Source organism: Mandrillus leucophaeus, unplaced genomic scaffold (assembly GCF_000951045.1).
Source record: "Mandrillus leucophaeus isolate KB7577 unplaced genomic scaffold, Mleu.le_1.0 Scaffold141, whole genome shotgun sequence".
Classification (NCBI taxonomy): Eukaryota; Metazoa; Chordata; class Mammalia; order Primates; family Cercopithecidae; genus Mandrillus; species Mandrillus leucophaeus.
The window spans coordinates 353,250-371,518 of NW_012101377.1; the positions used below are offsets into that span (position 1 = coordinate 353,250).

The 18,269-nt window shown below is 51.9% G+C and overlaps 1 protein-coding gene across 1 annotated transcript; it reads right to left on the reverse strand.

Annotated features, from left to right (window-relative positions):
• Positions 1–1,725: 1,725 nt before the first annotated feature.
• On the reverse strand, positions 1,726–17,904 carry LOC105535089 (sulfated surface glycoprotein 185-like; the record flags this gene model as incomplete). The annotated part of the gene is made up of 4 exons (XM_011974097.1): positions 1,726–1,956; positions 16,508–16,687; positions 17,659–17,718; positions 17,815–17,904. Coding segments are annotated over 4 exons (561 nt in total), but the record flags the coding sequence as incomplete, so codon positions are not given.
• Between the last annotated feature and the right edge of the window lie 365 nt (positions 17,905–18,269).

The window sequence follows — 18,269 nt, forward strand, 5'->3', positions numbered from 1 at the left end:
GGAGGACCATTAATCACGTGGACAATTTCCATGAATATACAATGCAATGGGAAACTCATCAGCCTGGAGTGTCAGGTAGGAAAGCCTCAGATCTGTATCTGTACATGGGAGGACACAGGTGGGTCCACCAATGTCCACTTCTTTACCTGGGCCCACAGGAGAACAGCATCTCCCGTGGCCTTCACGTCAGGGTGGCCGTGAGACTTGCACTGACCAATCAAGTGTGAATAGAGGTGGCGAGTGTCCCTTCCAGGTGGGAGCATTTACGAGTCAGCGCTCAGCTCCCCTGTCTTCCTTCCCTGTCCCAGTGACTGTAGAAGCACATGTGGAGATGTTGACATCCTCAAACAGTGGAGCCTCCATCGGTGACAGTCCCTGCTGTCTGTAACGCCTCCCTGCCGGTCAGCGGGGATGTGTAGCAAGAGCAAGAAATTACCTTTGCTGTTTTGGAGGGTTGATTGTTTTTGTACCATATCCTAGGCTATCCTGACAGCCACACGAATGTGAAAGCAGTTATGAAAATAGATGTTAGTGTAAGAAGAGGAAAAGGAATGAAAAAAATGGTGTTAATAGGCGAGTACTACGAGTACTTTGAGAGGCAAGATACCGGATGAGTTATATACTCTCTTACAGAAATGTCTGCACTTGCCAAATGCTTCACAGTAAGGATGCATGGCTATGTCGCGGGGAAAGATCAATATTATTAACAAGAACACCCGGGCCCTGGCCGAGGCCGTCCTCGTCCCAGGCTGCATTTTTCTCTCCTTCATCTCAGGCTCCTGGTCCACTTAGCTTTTGTCCCCTGCAATTATCCCTTTAGTATAGATCGTTTTGTTCTCTAATGGTCTGCCCTGCGTAATGTAGCATAATCATATTCTGTCTTGTTCTCAGATATTTAATTCCGTGTCCCTTGGCCTCAGTTTCTTCATCTCTAAGTGCAGTGGTGGCAGAAAGGGAGATCCTGAGATGCTCCTGAGTGCCGCTGCTCCTTCAGGGCTGAGAGGAATGAAAGCACCCTAGCAAGCGATGCTGCTTTACAGATGAGAATCCAAGGCGGACAGGTCGGGGAATTTGCCCAAAATTGTGCGCCCAAGTGAGCCCTGAAAGTGCAATTTGAGCTCTGGAATCTGGCTTCAGCCGAGGTACTGTCTTCAAATCACAATATCCTTGTGTGGTCAGTATTATGTGCCCATTTTACAGGTGGAAAAACTGATGAGGCTTACAGAGGTTCAGCCACTTGCCCAAGTCACACATTGAGTGAGCGCTGGAGGCTGAATCTGAACCCAGGTATGTGGGGTCCAGGGTCTGTTCTGTTCTCACTGCTCCAATGGTTAGCGGTCCAGCTGGGGCCAGCACCCTCAAGGGCAGGAGATGACCACCCGGGTGCACTTGGGGCCAGAGAAATCACCAGCCCCAACACAACAACAGCAATAAGAAGGAGAACAGCCCTTGTCCCTGCAGTGTGTGCTAGTGGTTGCTGAGCCCATGACATGCATGATCTCACTGAAGTCTGGCCCCACCCCATAAGGCAGATGCTGTGATTACCAACTCACACGTGAGGGAACTGAGCTCAGAGAGTGAGGTTAACTTACCCAAGGCCTCATGCAAAACAGTGGCAGAACCCAGGCTGGAAGCCGAGGCCTGTGGTCTAACCAGCGGCCACACTGCCTCCGTCCACCTGTGCCTGGGCTTGGAGACCACTGATGGGATCAAGCTTTCCCTTATCTAGTCAGGATCTGGAACGAGAATGCAGAAGCCCCACAGAGGTGAGCACAAGTCCTCCAGGTTTGAAACAGGGAGGGGGGAACCTGGACCACAAACAGCCACCACGCTGGGGGCCTGGAAGCGCAGGCCTGCCATGGGCAGAGAGGGACAGCACTGTCTGCCCATGTGAACCTGGAGGAAGTCGCTCACCTTGTCATTGAGGCCAATGCCATTATCTGGGCTGACCAGGGCCTATCAGGCATAGCTGGGGTGACTGGCAGCTCTTTAACGGGCAAGGCCCTGACTCACCATGAGTCCCAAATCCAGCAAGAGTTTATCACCCGACCTAATTGTTCTAATTGCCATTGTCATGACTGATAACATCAGGTGACAGCCATAGCCACAAACTCAGAAAGTCTGAAATGGGCCCCAGAGAAGGGAGAGGCCTTGAATGGTTTGGAGGGAGCTTAAAAGGGGAGCAGTGGAGTAACTTGAAGCCCTGGGCAGGCTCAGGCTGGGGGCAGTCACAGAGTCACAGAGATTACACTCACCAAAGGTGGGAGTCAGAAACTATTGAACACAGTGAAAGAAGAAGCTTTTATTGTTGGACGTAGAGATGCATGACACTAAGAGAGTAGAATTGTCAAGATCACAAAGTAAGGGTCAAAAAACAGCAGAATGCCAGGTGTGAGCATGGGACACTATTGGGATGCTTAGAACATGGCAGAACCTTGGACACAGCTTGTCAGCATCTTGGGCTTAGGAGGCCAGAGTGGTGTGAGGAGTCAAGGGGAGAGGCTTCCAGAGAGGCCTCGATCTAAGTCTTGGTTCTGCCAATGATTAGCTCTGGCACCACTGCCTTGTTCCGTCTGAAAAGTGGGGAAATTAAGCCCCGCTCATGGAGTAGGTGAACCTGAAATGGCAAGATGGGCAGGTGGTGCTTAGCAGCTAAGAACTGGATATGAAATAGACACAGATGTGTATGTTGTATTTTACAAACAGTATGTGATTGGGGTGTGTAGGGGGTGGGGGTGGCAGGGCTGCAAGTAATCCTTGGAAATCACACAAACTCTAAACTAGAGCACTCACTGCATGCTTCCCATTGGAATTACCTGGGAGTTTTAACTCATGGATTCAAAAGGGCCCCTGAGACAGGGCTGTGTACAGGAGTGGCCCTGCCATTGGGCCCCTTATTCTCTCCACATTGACCCTGTAGGCAAGACTGAACTGCCACTGATCCAAGTCTTAGCAGAATGCTCGTGAACGCTGGGAATATGAGAGTGGCTGCCTTAGGGTGCAGCTGCAGGCTGTCGACTGCTTAGCCACAGCACGGATCAGCTTCTCAGCAACAGATCACCCCACTGCCCACGTCATGGTGTCATCGGGCCCCTCTGTGTTCAGGTCATCCTGTGGGCAATGGGCCGTGGGGGGCTGGCACTTTGCTGACCTTGCTTTTGCTGGCTATTCAAGTCATAAGCTGCCTAAATCTAAAGAGAGCTCAGTTTTTGTTTTTTGTTTCTTTACCAACCAAATCTATCCCCCTTCCTTGGCAAGCCGTGTCTGTTTTGCTATCTGTTGCATCCCTAGCACTTAGAACAGAGCTGAGCATGTAGTAGATGCTCAACAAATATTTATTGAGTAGATGAACAAAGCACTGAAGTTTAAGAGGCAGAAGCAGTGGCAGCTGTAGCCTTGGATGAAGTTAAAATCCTCACGCTATGAGCCCTGGCACCTCCATTTCCCCAGTTGTGAAATGGAGTATCGGCACCAGCCTGTGTCACAGAGAATGACATACAGTGTGGCTTTGCAGGGAGATCTATTGTTTAATCAAATCCCATTCAATTGGTCCTGCCAGGGGTTCCCAAAGGGAAGTGGAGCAATGGTGGGGGCAGAGTGAGGTGAGGCCTGATGCGGGGGATTCCACAGGCTGGGATAAGGAGTTTGGATTTTTCCACCAAGCAATAAGGAGCTGTTGGTATCTCTGAGCCGGGCAGGGTTGAGAATCTGAGGAACTCCTGGGAGTCTGCTCGCTGGGGAGGCAGCTGGCAGCTTAGCCCAGACCAGCTGATCTGAGTCTCAGGGGCTGGCATGTAGGAGTCCATCTTTTTAAACCTCCCCAAGTTTAAAAATCTCAGGTTAACATTTGGCAACTGTTACTATGGTTGATTCCTCTAAATTCTGCCAGGGATCATCTCATCCAGGGAGGGACAGGAAGGGAAGTGGAGGGAAGGATGAGGCAGGTTTCTCACCGAAAGTATCGTTTTGATAAAGGAAAAGCAACCTGGTCACTGCTGGTGGCAAAAACATTACTTTGGATCCACTGAAATTGCTGTCTTTACATGTCAAAATGGTTATCTGTCAGCTATTTTATGTGATAGTTATACCAAATAGGTCCATTTCTGCTGTTCCTAAATTTCCTTGTACTGGGGGAGTCAGAAACAGCTGAGCCCCTGGGAAATGAATCTTTTCTGATGGGGTCCCCATCTGATGACAGACCATACCCTAAGAGGACTGAGCCTTTGCTACCCCACCCCTCTTCCCCTGTCCCCAGCTCCGGGTTCTCAGCCTCTGGCCAGAACCTGGGAGAGGGGGCTTCATTCCTCACCTCCCCAGGGGAAAGGGAGTTGCTCCCCACTGCTCCCTAACACAGCTCATCTCTCCTCGTCTCCACCCATGAAGCCCAGCAGTCTGCTGCCACCCCCCGCCCCCACCAGCCTCTCCTTCCCTGAGCCCGTGCTCTGCTCCACTCAGGCTTGGCTCAGATCCTCCAAGTCACCGCACCTCTCCTGCTTCAGTGTCCTCACACATGCTGCTTCCTCTGCCTGAATCCACCCCGCAGCCTCCACAAACTAGGAATCCAGGAGCACCAGGAAGGCTGACAAGGACAGCAAGGGGGCAGGTCTGCATGGGGCCAACAGCAGTGACAGTGGAGGCTTCCCCAGCAGAGCTAGGCTGCAGGCTTCGGGTCCCACTTGGTGCCCAAGCTCACGTTATGGTGCTGGGGAGAGACCTCGAGCAGCTGTTAAACTGTAGTGTGCCTGTGGGTGTATAATTATGGAAGTGGGTTTTGCATATTTTGATAAATTTATAAATATGGAGTGTAATTATCCCTGATTAGCATATGCTTATGTTCTACATAATTGTATCCTGTTTCACAAAAAAGTGCAAGTTGCCAATTCACAACCAAGACACGGCGTCACCAGCTTGACTGTCGTGCATTCCCACTACTGCTGACACAGAATGTGTCCATTCATTATCCTGGGCAGGAGGGCAGCCAGGACGGTGGCATATCTCCCCACACCACAGGCATGTCTAGGGCCCTGGAGCCCAGGGAGGGACAGACAACAGGGTTGGGAGAGCAATTGGCCCAGCCACTGGCCTGGACCCAGGGTGGAAAGGGGTCACCTGGGCACCTGCCTGTGCCAGGGCCCTGCAGTAGGTCAGAGCACAGCAGTCGGACTCTGAGCACCCTGGAGCCCCACCTGCCCTCACTCCACCTAGGTTCCCCTTCCTGAGCCTTGGTTCCTCTGACGTAAAATGAGGATGAAAAGGGCTCTTTCCTTGGGTGGCTGTGAGGATTAGGTGAGCGAGTGCAGGTACAGGGTGCCCTGCACGCGTAGGAAGTGCTCGCACCTGTGAACTGATATTCCTGCTGTTGTCACCTCTGGGACTGCTACAGAGAGGGCACCATGGGCCACTTTACAGATGGGCCTCATCCCCGCAATAGCTGATAGCTGACAGGTGTTAACACCCCCATGAGCCAGGCACCTGCACACATGACCCACGTCACCTGCACGACTTCCCTATGCAGCAGGTGCTGTCGTGGTCCCTGCTCCACAGGGGAGGAGGTTGAGTACTTCCCAGATCATACAGCCCACAGGGGTGGAGGCTCAGAGACAGGCTTTCTGTCCCTACCCCAGACCCCACACTGCACTCGTCAGCAAACTCTGACAAGAGTTTGGCTTTCTGAGGACAGAAGCCTTGGGTGAAGCTGAGCCAGGCACCCCATCCCCCTTCTCCAGAGATCCTTTTAGGCCTGAGCACACAACCCAGACCTGGCCACTGGGATGAGAGAGGAAACTTGCTCTTGGGAAACAACTGCTTCTAGGAAGCATCCCTTTCTGCCCCTGCCTGCTCCTTTCTTCCTGATTTGAATGCTGTCATGAGGGCACCTGATGTCTGGTTGTGGCAGCCATCTTGCAACCATGAGGCAACAAGCTAAGGATTAAAAAGCCCCCACAGCCAAAGACGGTAAAGAGGGAAGAAGTCCTTGTTGACATCCCGGAGCGTCTGACCAAGCGGGAGCCACCTCCCTCTAGAATAGGGGCCAGCAAACATTTTCTGTGAAGGGAGAGATAGTGACTACTTTAGACTTTGTGAGCCAAGAGACAAAATCAATTATATTATGTAAGTATTAATTTAATAAGAAAGAAAACAAATTTCCACAAATTTCATCAAAATGTATTAATGAAATTCAAAATATAACAATCAAGGACAAGTTTTTATAACCCAGATCTAATGAAAACAATGACATTCTCTTTTGCAGGGGGGAATAACATTTTGCTTACTTGGGATTCAAATTTCGTTGCGTTTTCCCTGTTGTCAAATCAATGAAGAATGTTTGTGTATGAAAGCCGTCCTTAGCTTGTGAGCTGAATGAAAGCAGACAGTGGCCCTAATTGGCCCACAGTCTGCAGCTGGGCAACCCTCGTTCTAAAACATCAGGTTCTACGAGAACATTTCATGTCTCAGTTGCTTGAGCCCTGTTGTGGGGTTTTCTGTTGTACGCTGCCCACACATTCTAATGGAAGCGCCTACTGTGTGCCAAGCACCTATCTCTCCTAAGATTCATGGCCATCTGACTACATGACACGTCCTGGGGATCTGTCTATAGGGTCTTCATAACCCCGGCGTCCTATACAGATCATGATCCGTGGTGAGTCCTAATCAACACGTGCATAACACGAATGAATTGTGAATTAATTAATGAATGAACAAATAAATGAAGCACTTTGGGAACTGAAAAGTGCCAAGCCCACACACAGGGATAGGCTCTGGCAGGTGGACACAGAGGTGCAGGGATCAGAGACAAAGAGGCAGCTCCCGGCCCACAACTCCTCACCCTGGCTTTAGCAGGGATGAGGGCGCCATCATCCTCCCAGAGTTCCCTCTTGCTTACACAGACCGCAAGACTATAAAGACCCACTTGCTCCCTTGAGCCTCCTCTGTTCTTGCCAGCTTTGACAGCAAAGCACCTCCCTCCCTTTCCCAAACACTGAAAAACAAGGCTCTGTGCTCTGTTATTTTCCTTCTAAAAACCCGTCGTGAGAAAAAATGGTCATCATTATGCCAGCTGCAATTCTTTGCTGTGTTATTTTCTAAGAGACAGAGGACAGGGCACCGGGAGACGGTGCAGTGGGCAGAAGTGGGAAGAAACCTTTTAGGGTGAATAGGCTTTAAAATTTCAACTCCAGGTTTCACAGGGAGACTGGATTAAAAAACCATTTCAAATGAATTTTGCCATCAGAGTGAGAGATATGTCTCCCCAAAATGCTTTACTTTGACAGTTGGCTTCAAGGGGCTTAACAGAATTCATTATTCCAGCAGACAAGAAAGATCAAAGTATTAAACAAAACACATTCCACCATGATAACTCTGTTAGCCATTTGAACATAATTGTGTTTCATCCAGAGTGTTTTGGCCTTATCTCCTCCCTTTCTTTTCTTACCTTCTTTCCTTTTTCCCTCCTTCCCTCTCTTCTTCTCTTCTCCTTCCCTACTTCTCTCTTTTTTTTTTTTGAGACAGAGTCTCACTCTGTCACCCATGCTGGAGTGCAGTGGTGGAATCACAGTTAATACCTACCTTGACCACCCAGGCTGAAGCCGTCCTCCCACCTCAGCCTCCCCAGTAGCTGAGACTGCAGGCACATAACACCACACCTGGCTAATTTTTTTTATTTTATTTTTTGTCTTCCTATGTTGCCCAAGCTGGTCTTGATCTCCTAGGTTGAAGCAATCTTCCCGTCTCAGTCTCCTACCTTCTTTTCTTCTCTCCCTCTCTCTTTCCTTCTCTTCCTCCTCCCTCTCTCCCCCTTTCCATATGTTTATTAGGGGCCTCTTAGGGAACTGCCCTGTGCTGGGGAATGACTGTGAACCAGTGAGTTCATGGAGTTTACATCCAGTAAGACTTATTTGAGAAAAAAAATCAGTGGATTTTGACAAGTACACTGAAGATCATAGCAAGGTGACAGGACAGAGAGTGCACCTGGGGACTGGGGTGGGATTAACAAGGCTGGTCACAAAAGGCCTTTCTGAGAGGGCAATATTGGCACAGAGATCTGAAGGGTAGGTGTGTGCCAGCCCCTCCGTGAAGCACAGAGGGAGAGCATTCCAGGCAGAGGCAACAGCTAATGTGCAGGCTCAGAGGTGAGAAAAAGCTCACCACCTGGAGGCAGGAGGTCTCTAGCTGGAGCATAGGACTTCAGAGGAGGGAGAAGGTCTGCTCAACTGAGGCATCCTGGAAGGCTTCCTGGAGGAGGTGTGGTTCAAAGTTTGGTGGATTTCTGGGTGGGAGTGGGATTAGGCCTTGTGGGAAAGATGGAAGGAGTCAGTGAGAGTGATGACTTCATACAGAGCACAGAGCATGAGTGAGTATGAGGCACGTCTGAGTCACAGCAAGTGGTCAGGAAAAAACACTACTCCAGACTGAGAGAGAAGGTAGGGACAAAAGTGATGAGGCTGGAAAGATGCTGGAGGCAAACTGTCAGGACCCTAAATGCCAGGCTAAAATCTTAAAACTATCAATGGGGTATCACTAGTGTTTTTGGAGAACAGAAGGGATAAAATAGTAAGCCCTGTTTACTGAGCACATACAATGACCAGACAGCAGCCAGGCATTTAACAGACATTTGCCACTCATTTTTATAAAGCCCAATTTACAGATGGGGAAACTAAGGCTGACAGCAGTTTTGTAACTCATTCAAAGTCACACACCAATGAGAGGTAGGGTACCTGGGTCTGTCTGACTCCAAGGCCCTCACTCCAAAATGATGACCACATGAGCGGAGGGGGCTGGAAGGGGTAAGCCTGGAGTAGGGAGCCCGTGGGGGTAGGGCGGTGCTAGAGGACAGCTCATTTTATCTTGCTATAACAGAATACCACGGATGGAGTAATCTATAAAAAGCAGAAGTGCATTTGGCTCACGATTCTGGAGCTGGGAAGTCCAAGTGCACGGTGCTGCATCTGGCGAGGGTTCTTCCGTGGTAGAAGTCATTAGGTGGCAAGGAAGTGTGCATGAGACAGAGAAATGGGACCAAATTGATCCTTCTATCAGGAGCCCACTCCCTACATATCGGCATTAATCCACTCATGAGGGTAGAGCCCCTCATGACCTGAGACCCCAACTCTCAGTAGTGGTATATTGGCACTTGAATGTAGACATGACTTTTGGAGAGGGCATTCCAATAACAGCACTAAATGTCCAAGGAGGCACGACCAGCCCCAGACACTGCAGGGCTGTGGGAGGGGAGGTGGGGAAAGGGTGGAGAGTGAAGGTGTTCATCAGCCTCAAGGGCCAGGGGAGCTCAACAGAGCAGAGCTGAGGACAGAACAGGCCCTGGGGAGCCACGCAGGGAGTGGGGGTGGGGAAGGTATGGGCCACATTTCCCAGACACCAGACCAGGTCTCTAATGGGCTGGGGGTGCTGGCTCCCCCTTCTGCTGAGCCACTGCCCAGGCTCCCAGGAGGAAGCCGAGAGGAGGAAACTCGGGCTGCAGTTGACAAACTCTGCTCCTAAACAGTTAGTGATCCTCACTGGGACTAATTAACGTTGCATAAATGCTCACACTGGGTAATGATGTATCTGATAAACAGTCTCGGGAGTGCTGAAGAGGCCCAGCAGTTACAGGGGGAACCAGGACCATCAAAAGCCCTAGAACATTGACATCAGGCAGGTCTGGGTTTGAATTCTGGGTGCAGCCAGTTCCCGGATCAATGTATTCCCAGCCTGAGATTATGTCCTTGAGCAGTTCCTTCCTCTTAGAGAGACCTGAATGCTCTGCCCTTGTCAATTACTGGTGCCATGCATGACAACCCTGCCCCAGCTTGTCACCTCACACTGGGGCATAGGGGCAGGATGGTGCACTGTGCCAGGGTGGTCATAGGCTCCCCAGAGCTCCTTGCCCACATTCTCCCTTCTCAGGTTCACGGTTGAGAGCCCGACTGTGCAGCTGGGTCTCTTGGGTTCGAACACCAGTGATGTGTGACCGTAGGAAATGCACACAGCCCCTCTGCGCCCAGTCCCCTCATTTGCAAGTGGAGATGTGTTGGCTACTTCTATTGTCACCAATGCCTTCTTCCCCCTTCCTCCACCCCGGCTACCCTCACCCTCGTCATCACCCCGTCTCTGCCCACACCTTGCTCCTGGATGCCTGCCCCCCATCTCGATGTGCACAGCTCGTGGAGTCTTTGTGGTGAGACCCCAGGGATGGTTGTATTTCTCACGGGCCCCAGAAACTTGAACAGCCTTTGAGGTCCACAAGGTTGTGTCCTCAGAAGGAGCAACTTCATCACCACTACCTTTAGGAATAGATGACCCCACAGTTCCCATGCTGAGGAGCCTTCTCACCATGGTGCTTTGGGAGTAACGATGAGGCAGTTACCGGGTACCCACAGGGCACCAAGTGATTGATCAGAGCAGCTCTGGGAAATGCAGCAATGGTGCCCCTTTCCCAGATGGAGAACGAAGGCTCCAGGAAGTAAAGTGCCTACAAGGGTGATATTGTGTGGATGTTGTCCCCTCTAAATTGCATGTTGAATTGTAATCCCTAGTGTTGGAGGGCCTGGTGGGAGGTGATTGCGATGCCAGGCAGGTGAGCCTCAAAATTGGGGCTTAGCCTGGGAGGGCTCTTGGCTTCGCCCAGGAGAGAATTCAAGGGCCAGCCGGTGGTGTTAGACAGCAACTTTTATTGAAGCAGCAGTGTGCAGCAGCAGCAAAGGTACTGCTCCTCACAGAGCAGGGTTACCCTACAGGCAGTGTGCCCAGAGTAGCAGATCAAAGGCTGTTCTGTTGTCAGAACTCACTTTTAAATTATACCCAATTTTAATTATATTCAAGTTAGGTGGCAGGTAATGCAAACATTTCTAGGGAAAGAGTAACTTCCAGGTGTTGCCATGGAAACGGTAAACTGACATGGCACACTGGTGTGTCTTATGGAAAACTGCTTCTGCCCCACGCTTGTCTTAGCTAGTCCTCAATTTGATCTAGTGTCCAAGCCACACCACTAGAATTGAGTCCTGCCTCTTACCTCAATTGGATCATGGGGGTGGATTTCTCATGAATGGTTTAGCACCATCCTCTTGGGCCTGTCCTCACAACAGTGAATGATTTCTCATGAGATCTGGTTGTTTTAAAAGTGTATGGCACCCCAGCCTGGCACGGTGGCTCACGCCTGTAATCCCAGCACTTTGGGAGGCCGAAGCAGGTGGATCATGAGGTCAGGTGAAACCCTGTCTCTACTAAAAATACAAAAACATTAGCCAGGCGTAGTGGTGGGTGCTTGTAGTCCCAGCTACTCAGGAGGCTGAGGCAGGAGAATGGCGTGAACCTGGGAGGCGGAGCTTGCAGTGAGCCGAGATCGTGCCACTGCACTCCAGCCTGGGTGACAGAGCGAGACAGTGAGACTCCATCTCAAAAAAAAAAAAAAAAGTGTATGGCACCCCTCTCTTGCTCCCACTCCTGCTGTGTGACACGCCTGCTCCCGCTTCACCTTCCGCCGCCTTTAGTAAGTTCCCTGAGGCCACTCCCCACTCCCTGAGGCCTCCCCAGAAGCCAAGCAGATGCCAGCACCGTGCTTTCTGTACAGCCTGCAGAACAGTGAGCCAATTAAACCTCTTTTCTTTATAAATTACACAGGCTCAGACATCTCTGTATAGCAACACAAGAACAGCCTAACACACAAGGTGGCACGAAGAGTAAGCAACTGAATAAGGATTTGACCTCAGTCTGCCTGACTCTAAATTCTAGATTCCACTGCACCACATTGAGGGCTCCTGGGTGACTTACGTGTTCAGCTCCAGGCTGGGCATCAGGGCACTGCAAAGGTAAGGCAACCATGGGAATGTGAGCACCATGAAGCCTGGAACCACCCTATTCCTGGCACAGGGAAGTTCAAGTGTCTGACCATGCCAAGCTGCCTCCCCTAAACTCTCTTAGCCCATCATGAGGATGGTTGCCTGGGTCCATCGCATGGCACCTGGGGCCAACAAAGCCCCTGCCTGAGCCCCGCAGCATATCCCAGCTCAAACAGCTGCTCCCACAGGAGCCATGATGGGGCTCAGCAGACACAGCCGACCCTGGAACACACAGACACTCATAAGGCCCCCAGGCAACATGGGAAGGTTTCCACCCCACCGGCATGCCCAGCACAAGCACTCCACAGGATCCTTTCATTGGACGGCCATGAGGTCCAGGACTCCCTGGCCACCCTGCCCATTTCCTGCCAGACTGCTCACTTAAAATCATGCTAGACACCTTCTACCAGCTGGCTCACCTCATATCAGCCTGCCCACATTCCTACAACTGGTTCACCACCTACAAGAGCCTGAGCATCTCCTACAGCTTGCTCATTTCCTATTAGCAGGCTCACCTCTTCCCTGCCTGCTTTTCTCCTCCCTGCCTGCTCACCTCCTCCCTGTCTGCCCAGTTCCTCCTACCTCCTCCTTACCTGCCCACCTCCTGTCTGCCTGCCTACCTCCTCCCTGCCTGATCACCTCCTCACTGCCTGCCCATTTCCTCCCTGCCTGCCCACCTCCTCTGCCTGCTCACCTCCTCCCTATCTGCTCACCTCCTCCCTGTCTACTTTCTTCCTCCCTGCCCATTCACCTGCCCCCAACTCCTCCCTGCCTGCCTTCCTCCTACCTGCCTGATCACCTGCTGCCAGCCTGCTCACCTCTGACTAGTCTACAAAGTGATTGTGCCTTCTTTTACTTTTAGCAATTATTATGGGACATAGAAAATGAATAAAATAAATGTTCAGGGAGGCAGCAGGATCTCTGCAATCCATTCTCTCTCTCCAACTCCTGGCCTTTTTCATCCCCATCACCTCCATCTGGACACTTTTGCAGCTTCTTTTCAGCCTCCTGCTCCAGCTCCTGCCCCACAGTCCCTTCTTGACCAGCAGCCAGGAAGAGGAGTTATCTGCTCATGCCTCCCTTGCTTAGATCCCTTATGAGCTCCCCATTGCTCCCAGGATGGAAGTGAAACTGCTCCCCACAGCTGACAAGAACCCACAGGTCCTTGCCATGAACCTTCTCCACCTGATGGGGTTCCTCCATGTTTCTCACATCGCCCCTGAGGCTGTGGCCCTTGCTCCATCTGATGCCTCTCGCTCTTGCCCTGAGCTGAGCCTGCACTTCACAGTTATGTGAAGGCAGTCCAGGGCATCTCTGCTGATCCTGCACTCACTGGGGACCCACAACGGCTGCACCAAGAGTGTGTCTTCCCGGGAGGGTCCTTACATCACAGGAGGCCTTCCCAGTCCCACTGATGGACCCCCACTGCTCCCCATCAGCAGCAGAGACCCTTCTTCTCTCCCCACCTGGGGCTGGCATTCTCCCCAGCAGTTCCTTCTCCTCTGCCCCGGGAGCATCATTTATCAATCACAGATGTGGGGCTGTAGAGTCAGGACTGTGTGTCTATCTCCAGTGACCAGGGGCAAGGGAACCATTCAAATCCCAGCGATGCTGGGAAGGGGAGGAAACACTCCGACAAAACGTGGAGGGAGCAAAGAGGAAACAGAGATGTGTCTGGGAGATTAATCCGTCGCTCAGACATGAAAGAAATATGTTCAATTATATTTTATTGCATTTCATTGAAATGTACACGTCGTACTTAGTTGCCTGCAAGCCTAGGATTACCCAGAGAGAAAGCACAATGAAAAACAAGGGAGAATGAAAACACAGATAAAAATGTTCCCGAAATCGAAATGATTTAGGGAGAAACAAAAACCAGGCTGGAGACAAAGAGGCCACTTGGCACTCAGGCCCGCAGCACTGACGCCGGCCCCGCAGCCAGACCAGCAGAGTCAGGAAACTCAGGTTATAGTCTTGGACCTGCCACCAACACGTTGTGCGGCTTTGGGCGGATCACTGCCCCCTCCGACTCTCATTCTCCATACGTCCTGTGGGGCTTCCCCACAGCAGCATTATGGACTTTTGGTGGCTGGATAATTCTTTCTCATGGAGGACCGCCCTGTGCACTACAGGATGCTCAGCAGCAGCTCTGGCTTCTCCCTAGAAGAGGACCCACCACCACCAGTCCAGCTGTGACAACTGAAAATGTCTCCAGGCTTTGTTTGCCAGCTGTCCCCTGGGCAGCAAAATCTCCCTGAGTTGACAAACCTGAGCCAGATACCCCCTGAGTTCATGTGGAAGAGGGAAGAACAAGAAAAGGGTCACAGGGATCCCCAGCCCAGGATAAAGGGAGACCCCAGAGACATCCACTGGGGGCGAAGAGCCCATAGATGAATGGAGACCAAAGGGCACCTAACAGGTCACTGCAGCTGTGTTGAGGCAGCGGAGGGTGGGCATAGGTGGATCTTAGCCACTCCTCCCTCCCTTCTGGTACCTTCCCTTTGCCTTGGAAGCCCAGTTCCTGGGCTCTCTGGCCATGTCCATCAAAAGTCCTCTCAGGAAAGGCCCTGGAAATCCCCTCTCACTGTAGCCTAATTGGCTGAGGTGGGGGAGGGGCAGGCACCTCATCCCTCAGGGCAGCATTGTCCATTTGTGGACAGAGGTTTGTGGATCTTGGTGAGAGGGCATTTAGGGACCCTCCAGGTTCCTGGCCACTGATTACACCTGCCCTTGAGGCAGGGAAACCATGCAGGGTACACCAGGCAGAGAAGCTGGGAAGGGACCACTGCTTAACAGCCAGCTACCGTGTGTGAGTGTGTGTGTGTGTGAATGTGTGTGTGTGTGTGTGTGTGTGAGAGAGAGAGAGAGAGAGAGAGAGAGAGAGAAAGACCCGTGACTCAGTGACAGTGCACAGCAGGTAGCAGCTCAGACACTCTTTAAGCCTGGCGCCAGTCCAGTGGTAAAGCATCTCATCTGTTAAGAGCAGAAAGGATGCTCCAAACAGGGTCTGAAGAAGTAGAGTGAGCTGGGCACAGCCCTGGGCAGAATCCAGGCCCAAAGCTGGCTGAGCACTCACCGTGTCAGGCCTCAGTGAAACACACCAACATCCTTCCATGCATTCATTCAGCAAATGTACACTGAGCATCTGCTATGTGCCAGGCTCCCTTCTTGGCACTCACAACTGCACTGGACAAAACACAAAAGCCTCCCGCAGAGCTTATATTGAAAGTCCTCCACAAATGGCCAACAGTAGCCAACACTGATTGGGCACTCGCTGTGTGCCGGGGGGGTGCTGAACACTTTTCTCGGCCCATCTCTCAGTTAGAGATTATGCCCTCGTGTTAGAGGGGAGAAGCTGAGGCTTGGGGAGATTAGTAACTTGCCCCACGTCCCACCCAGTAAGTTCTGGGGTCAGAATTCGAATGCAGGCAGTTTCTGACCAGGTCTGTTTTCTGAACCCAACACTATGAGTAGTGATAATAGCACCATTATTATTGAGTATCACTTTTAAACCACCCCATCACCAGATCCTACAGCAGCCAAGACACCAGTTGAGCGTCAGGCCAGGTCAGACCTTCCAAGGCTGTGGCAATCATCACTGGTGCTCACTGATGCTCACTGAGCCGGGTTGCCCAAGTGGCCCTCAGTGGGCCCCGCATTTTACATGCATCAAGCCAGCAAATCTTCACAGAGACCAGAAGGGAGGGACACGATTACCCCCACAGCACAGATGGGAAAGCTGAGGCCCAGTGAGGCTAAGGGTCTGCAGCTGGCAGGTATGAGACCCACATTCTTGAGAGCTCAGTGCAGCCTTTCTGGTCTCACCTAAGCAAGATATCCACTGAAACAGAATAGGGCAGGGACTAAGCCCCACACTCCTAGAGGAGTCCCATCTGGACTCAAGGTGCCCCATGGGTTCCCCGCCCCCTCCACTTCACCCCAAGTCACTCCCTGGCCCATCCAGATGGGGGTGTAAATGGGAACTTTACTCCACCCCTGCCCCCTATCTGACCTCAGAGCTCTAACCACAGTGGCTCAAACTATAGACCTGCCAGAGCCCCAAGCCCTGCATCTGATGGGTGTAGGGGAGGAGGTGAAGGAAGAAGATGACTGGGCCTTGGGCATGGATGGACTTTTCATGAAAACTCATCATGCATGGGAGACAGCCTCCCCTCTTCAGCCTGCATGCTCAGGCCTATAGGTAAAGAGGAGCAGCCTCTGAGGGTTGTGGGGTCCTGAGGTCATGTAGCCCAGGTGGTAGCCCCAGTCTCCTTGTCCAGACCACCCAGGAGGGAAAGGCCCCTCAGAGATGGCATCCGAGTGAATTCCAAAGCCCCAGGCCCAACTCCAACTTCAATACTTCCAGCTGCACTTACCTGGGCAGGTCACTTTCTGACTCAGAGCCTCAGTGTTCTCTTCTTTAGAATGGGGACAATGTCAGATTCTGCCTAGTGGGGTGGTTGGGATCAAACAGGTGGGCAAGGAGCTCAGCGCCATGCCCCACACATCCAGCAAGTGTTTCCTCTCAGATATCGCTAGAAGCTGGAAACCGTGGACCCTCATCTCACTTCCCTGGACACGTGGAGTTTCCAGGAAGACAAGGCATGTAGAGATAGATGCTGACTCACCCAAGGTCACAGGTGGGTTCAGAGTGAAGCCAGGGCTCCTCCTACACCCTCATCCCAGACTCTGATCATCAATGCTTTCAGAGAAGGTGACAAGGCCTCCTCCTCACCCACCACCACACGGAAGGGGCTAGAATCCTCATCGTCAGCAAGGGAGGAGAGCATCGTCAGGGAGGCTGGGGCAGAGCAGAGTGGCATTGTCACCCAGAGAGAGTGGAAGTGCAGCACCTGCAAGAATGAGCACAGCACAACTCTATTTTAGTCAGAGTCTCCATGTCTACTGTCTTAGTGACTCCTGCCAGCAGTCAGGGGAAATGGGCATGGTAAACATCTGCCTGCTTTCCAGCTGGGGAAACTGAGGCTCAGCAAGGGAAAACAACTGACAACTGAAGAGACAATAAGTCACAGACATGGCATTTGGACTCAGTCCTCAACTTGAACTCAGACTCTCCACAGCACCAGTCACCCAGTGCATCAAAGGGGCACTAGAGTGGGAGACAGGGTGCCTGGGTCGAGCCCAGCTGGTAATGAGCTAGCAGGTGAACTCAGCAGTTTCCCAAAGGTGCACCCCCCTCCTGACCTTTGCACAAAGTATTTGTCCAGGGTGTTCTCCCACAAAGTGCTTCAGAGCTTGACTCTGGAGTTATACAGACCCAAGTTCAAATTCTGAGGCTCCTTACTGTGTTCAACCTCTCTGACTCCAAAGTTCTCATTGGTGAAATGGGAAATCTGCCTCAGGATGAGGTGAGACAGCACAGGCAGTGCCTGGCACAGCAGAAACCCTCAGGAAGTGGTGGTGGTGGTGGTGGTGGTGGTGGTGGTGGTGGTGGTGGTGGTAGTGATGGTAGTGTTGGTGATGGTGGTGGTGGTGGTGATGATGGTGCTGGTGGTAGTGGTGGTAGTGGTGGTGGTGGTAGTGATGGTTGTGATGGCGGTGGTGGTGGTGGTGGTAGTGATGGTGGTGGTGGTGGTGGTAGTGATGGTGATGCTGGTGATGGTGGTGATGAGGGTGGTAGTGATGGTGGTGGTGATGGTGGTGATGGTAGTGATGGTGGTGGTTGTGATGGTGGTAGTGGTAGTGGTGGTGGTAGTGATGGTGGTAGTGATGGTGGTGATGGCGGCGGTGGTGGTGGTGGTAGTGATGGTGGTGGTGGTGGTGGTGATGGTGGTGATGGTGGTGGTGGTGGTGGTAGTGATGGTGGTAGTGGTGGTGATAGTGATGGTGATGGCGGTGATGGTGGTGGTGGTGGTGATAGTGATGGTGGTGGTGGTAGTGATGGTGATGGTGGTGATGGTGGTGATGGTATTGGTGGTGGTAGAGATGGTGGTGGTGGTGGTGAGGGCGGTGGTGATGCTGGTAGTAGTGATGGTGGTGGTGGTGGCAGTGATGGTGGTGGTGGTGGTGGTGGTAGTGATGGTGGTAGTGGCAGTGATGGTGGTGGTGGTGGTGATGGTGATAGTGATGGTGGTGGTGATGGTGATGGTGGTGGTGGCGGTGGTAGTGATGGTGGTGGCGGTGGTGGTGATGGTTATGGTGGCAGTAGTGGTGATGGTGGTGGTGGTGTTGGTGTTGTTAGTGATGCTGGTGATGGTGGTGGTTGTGATGGTGGTAGTGGCGGTGGTGGTGGTTGTGGTAGTGATAGTGGTGGTGGTGGTGATGGTGGTGGTTGTAATGGTGGTAGTGATGGTGGTGGTGGTTGTGGTAGTGATGGTGGTGGTGGTGATGGTGGTGGTGGTGATTGTAATCATGGTACTGATGGTGGTGGTGGTGGTGATGGTGGTGGTGGTGATGGTGGTAGTGATGGTGATG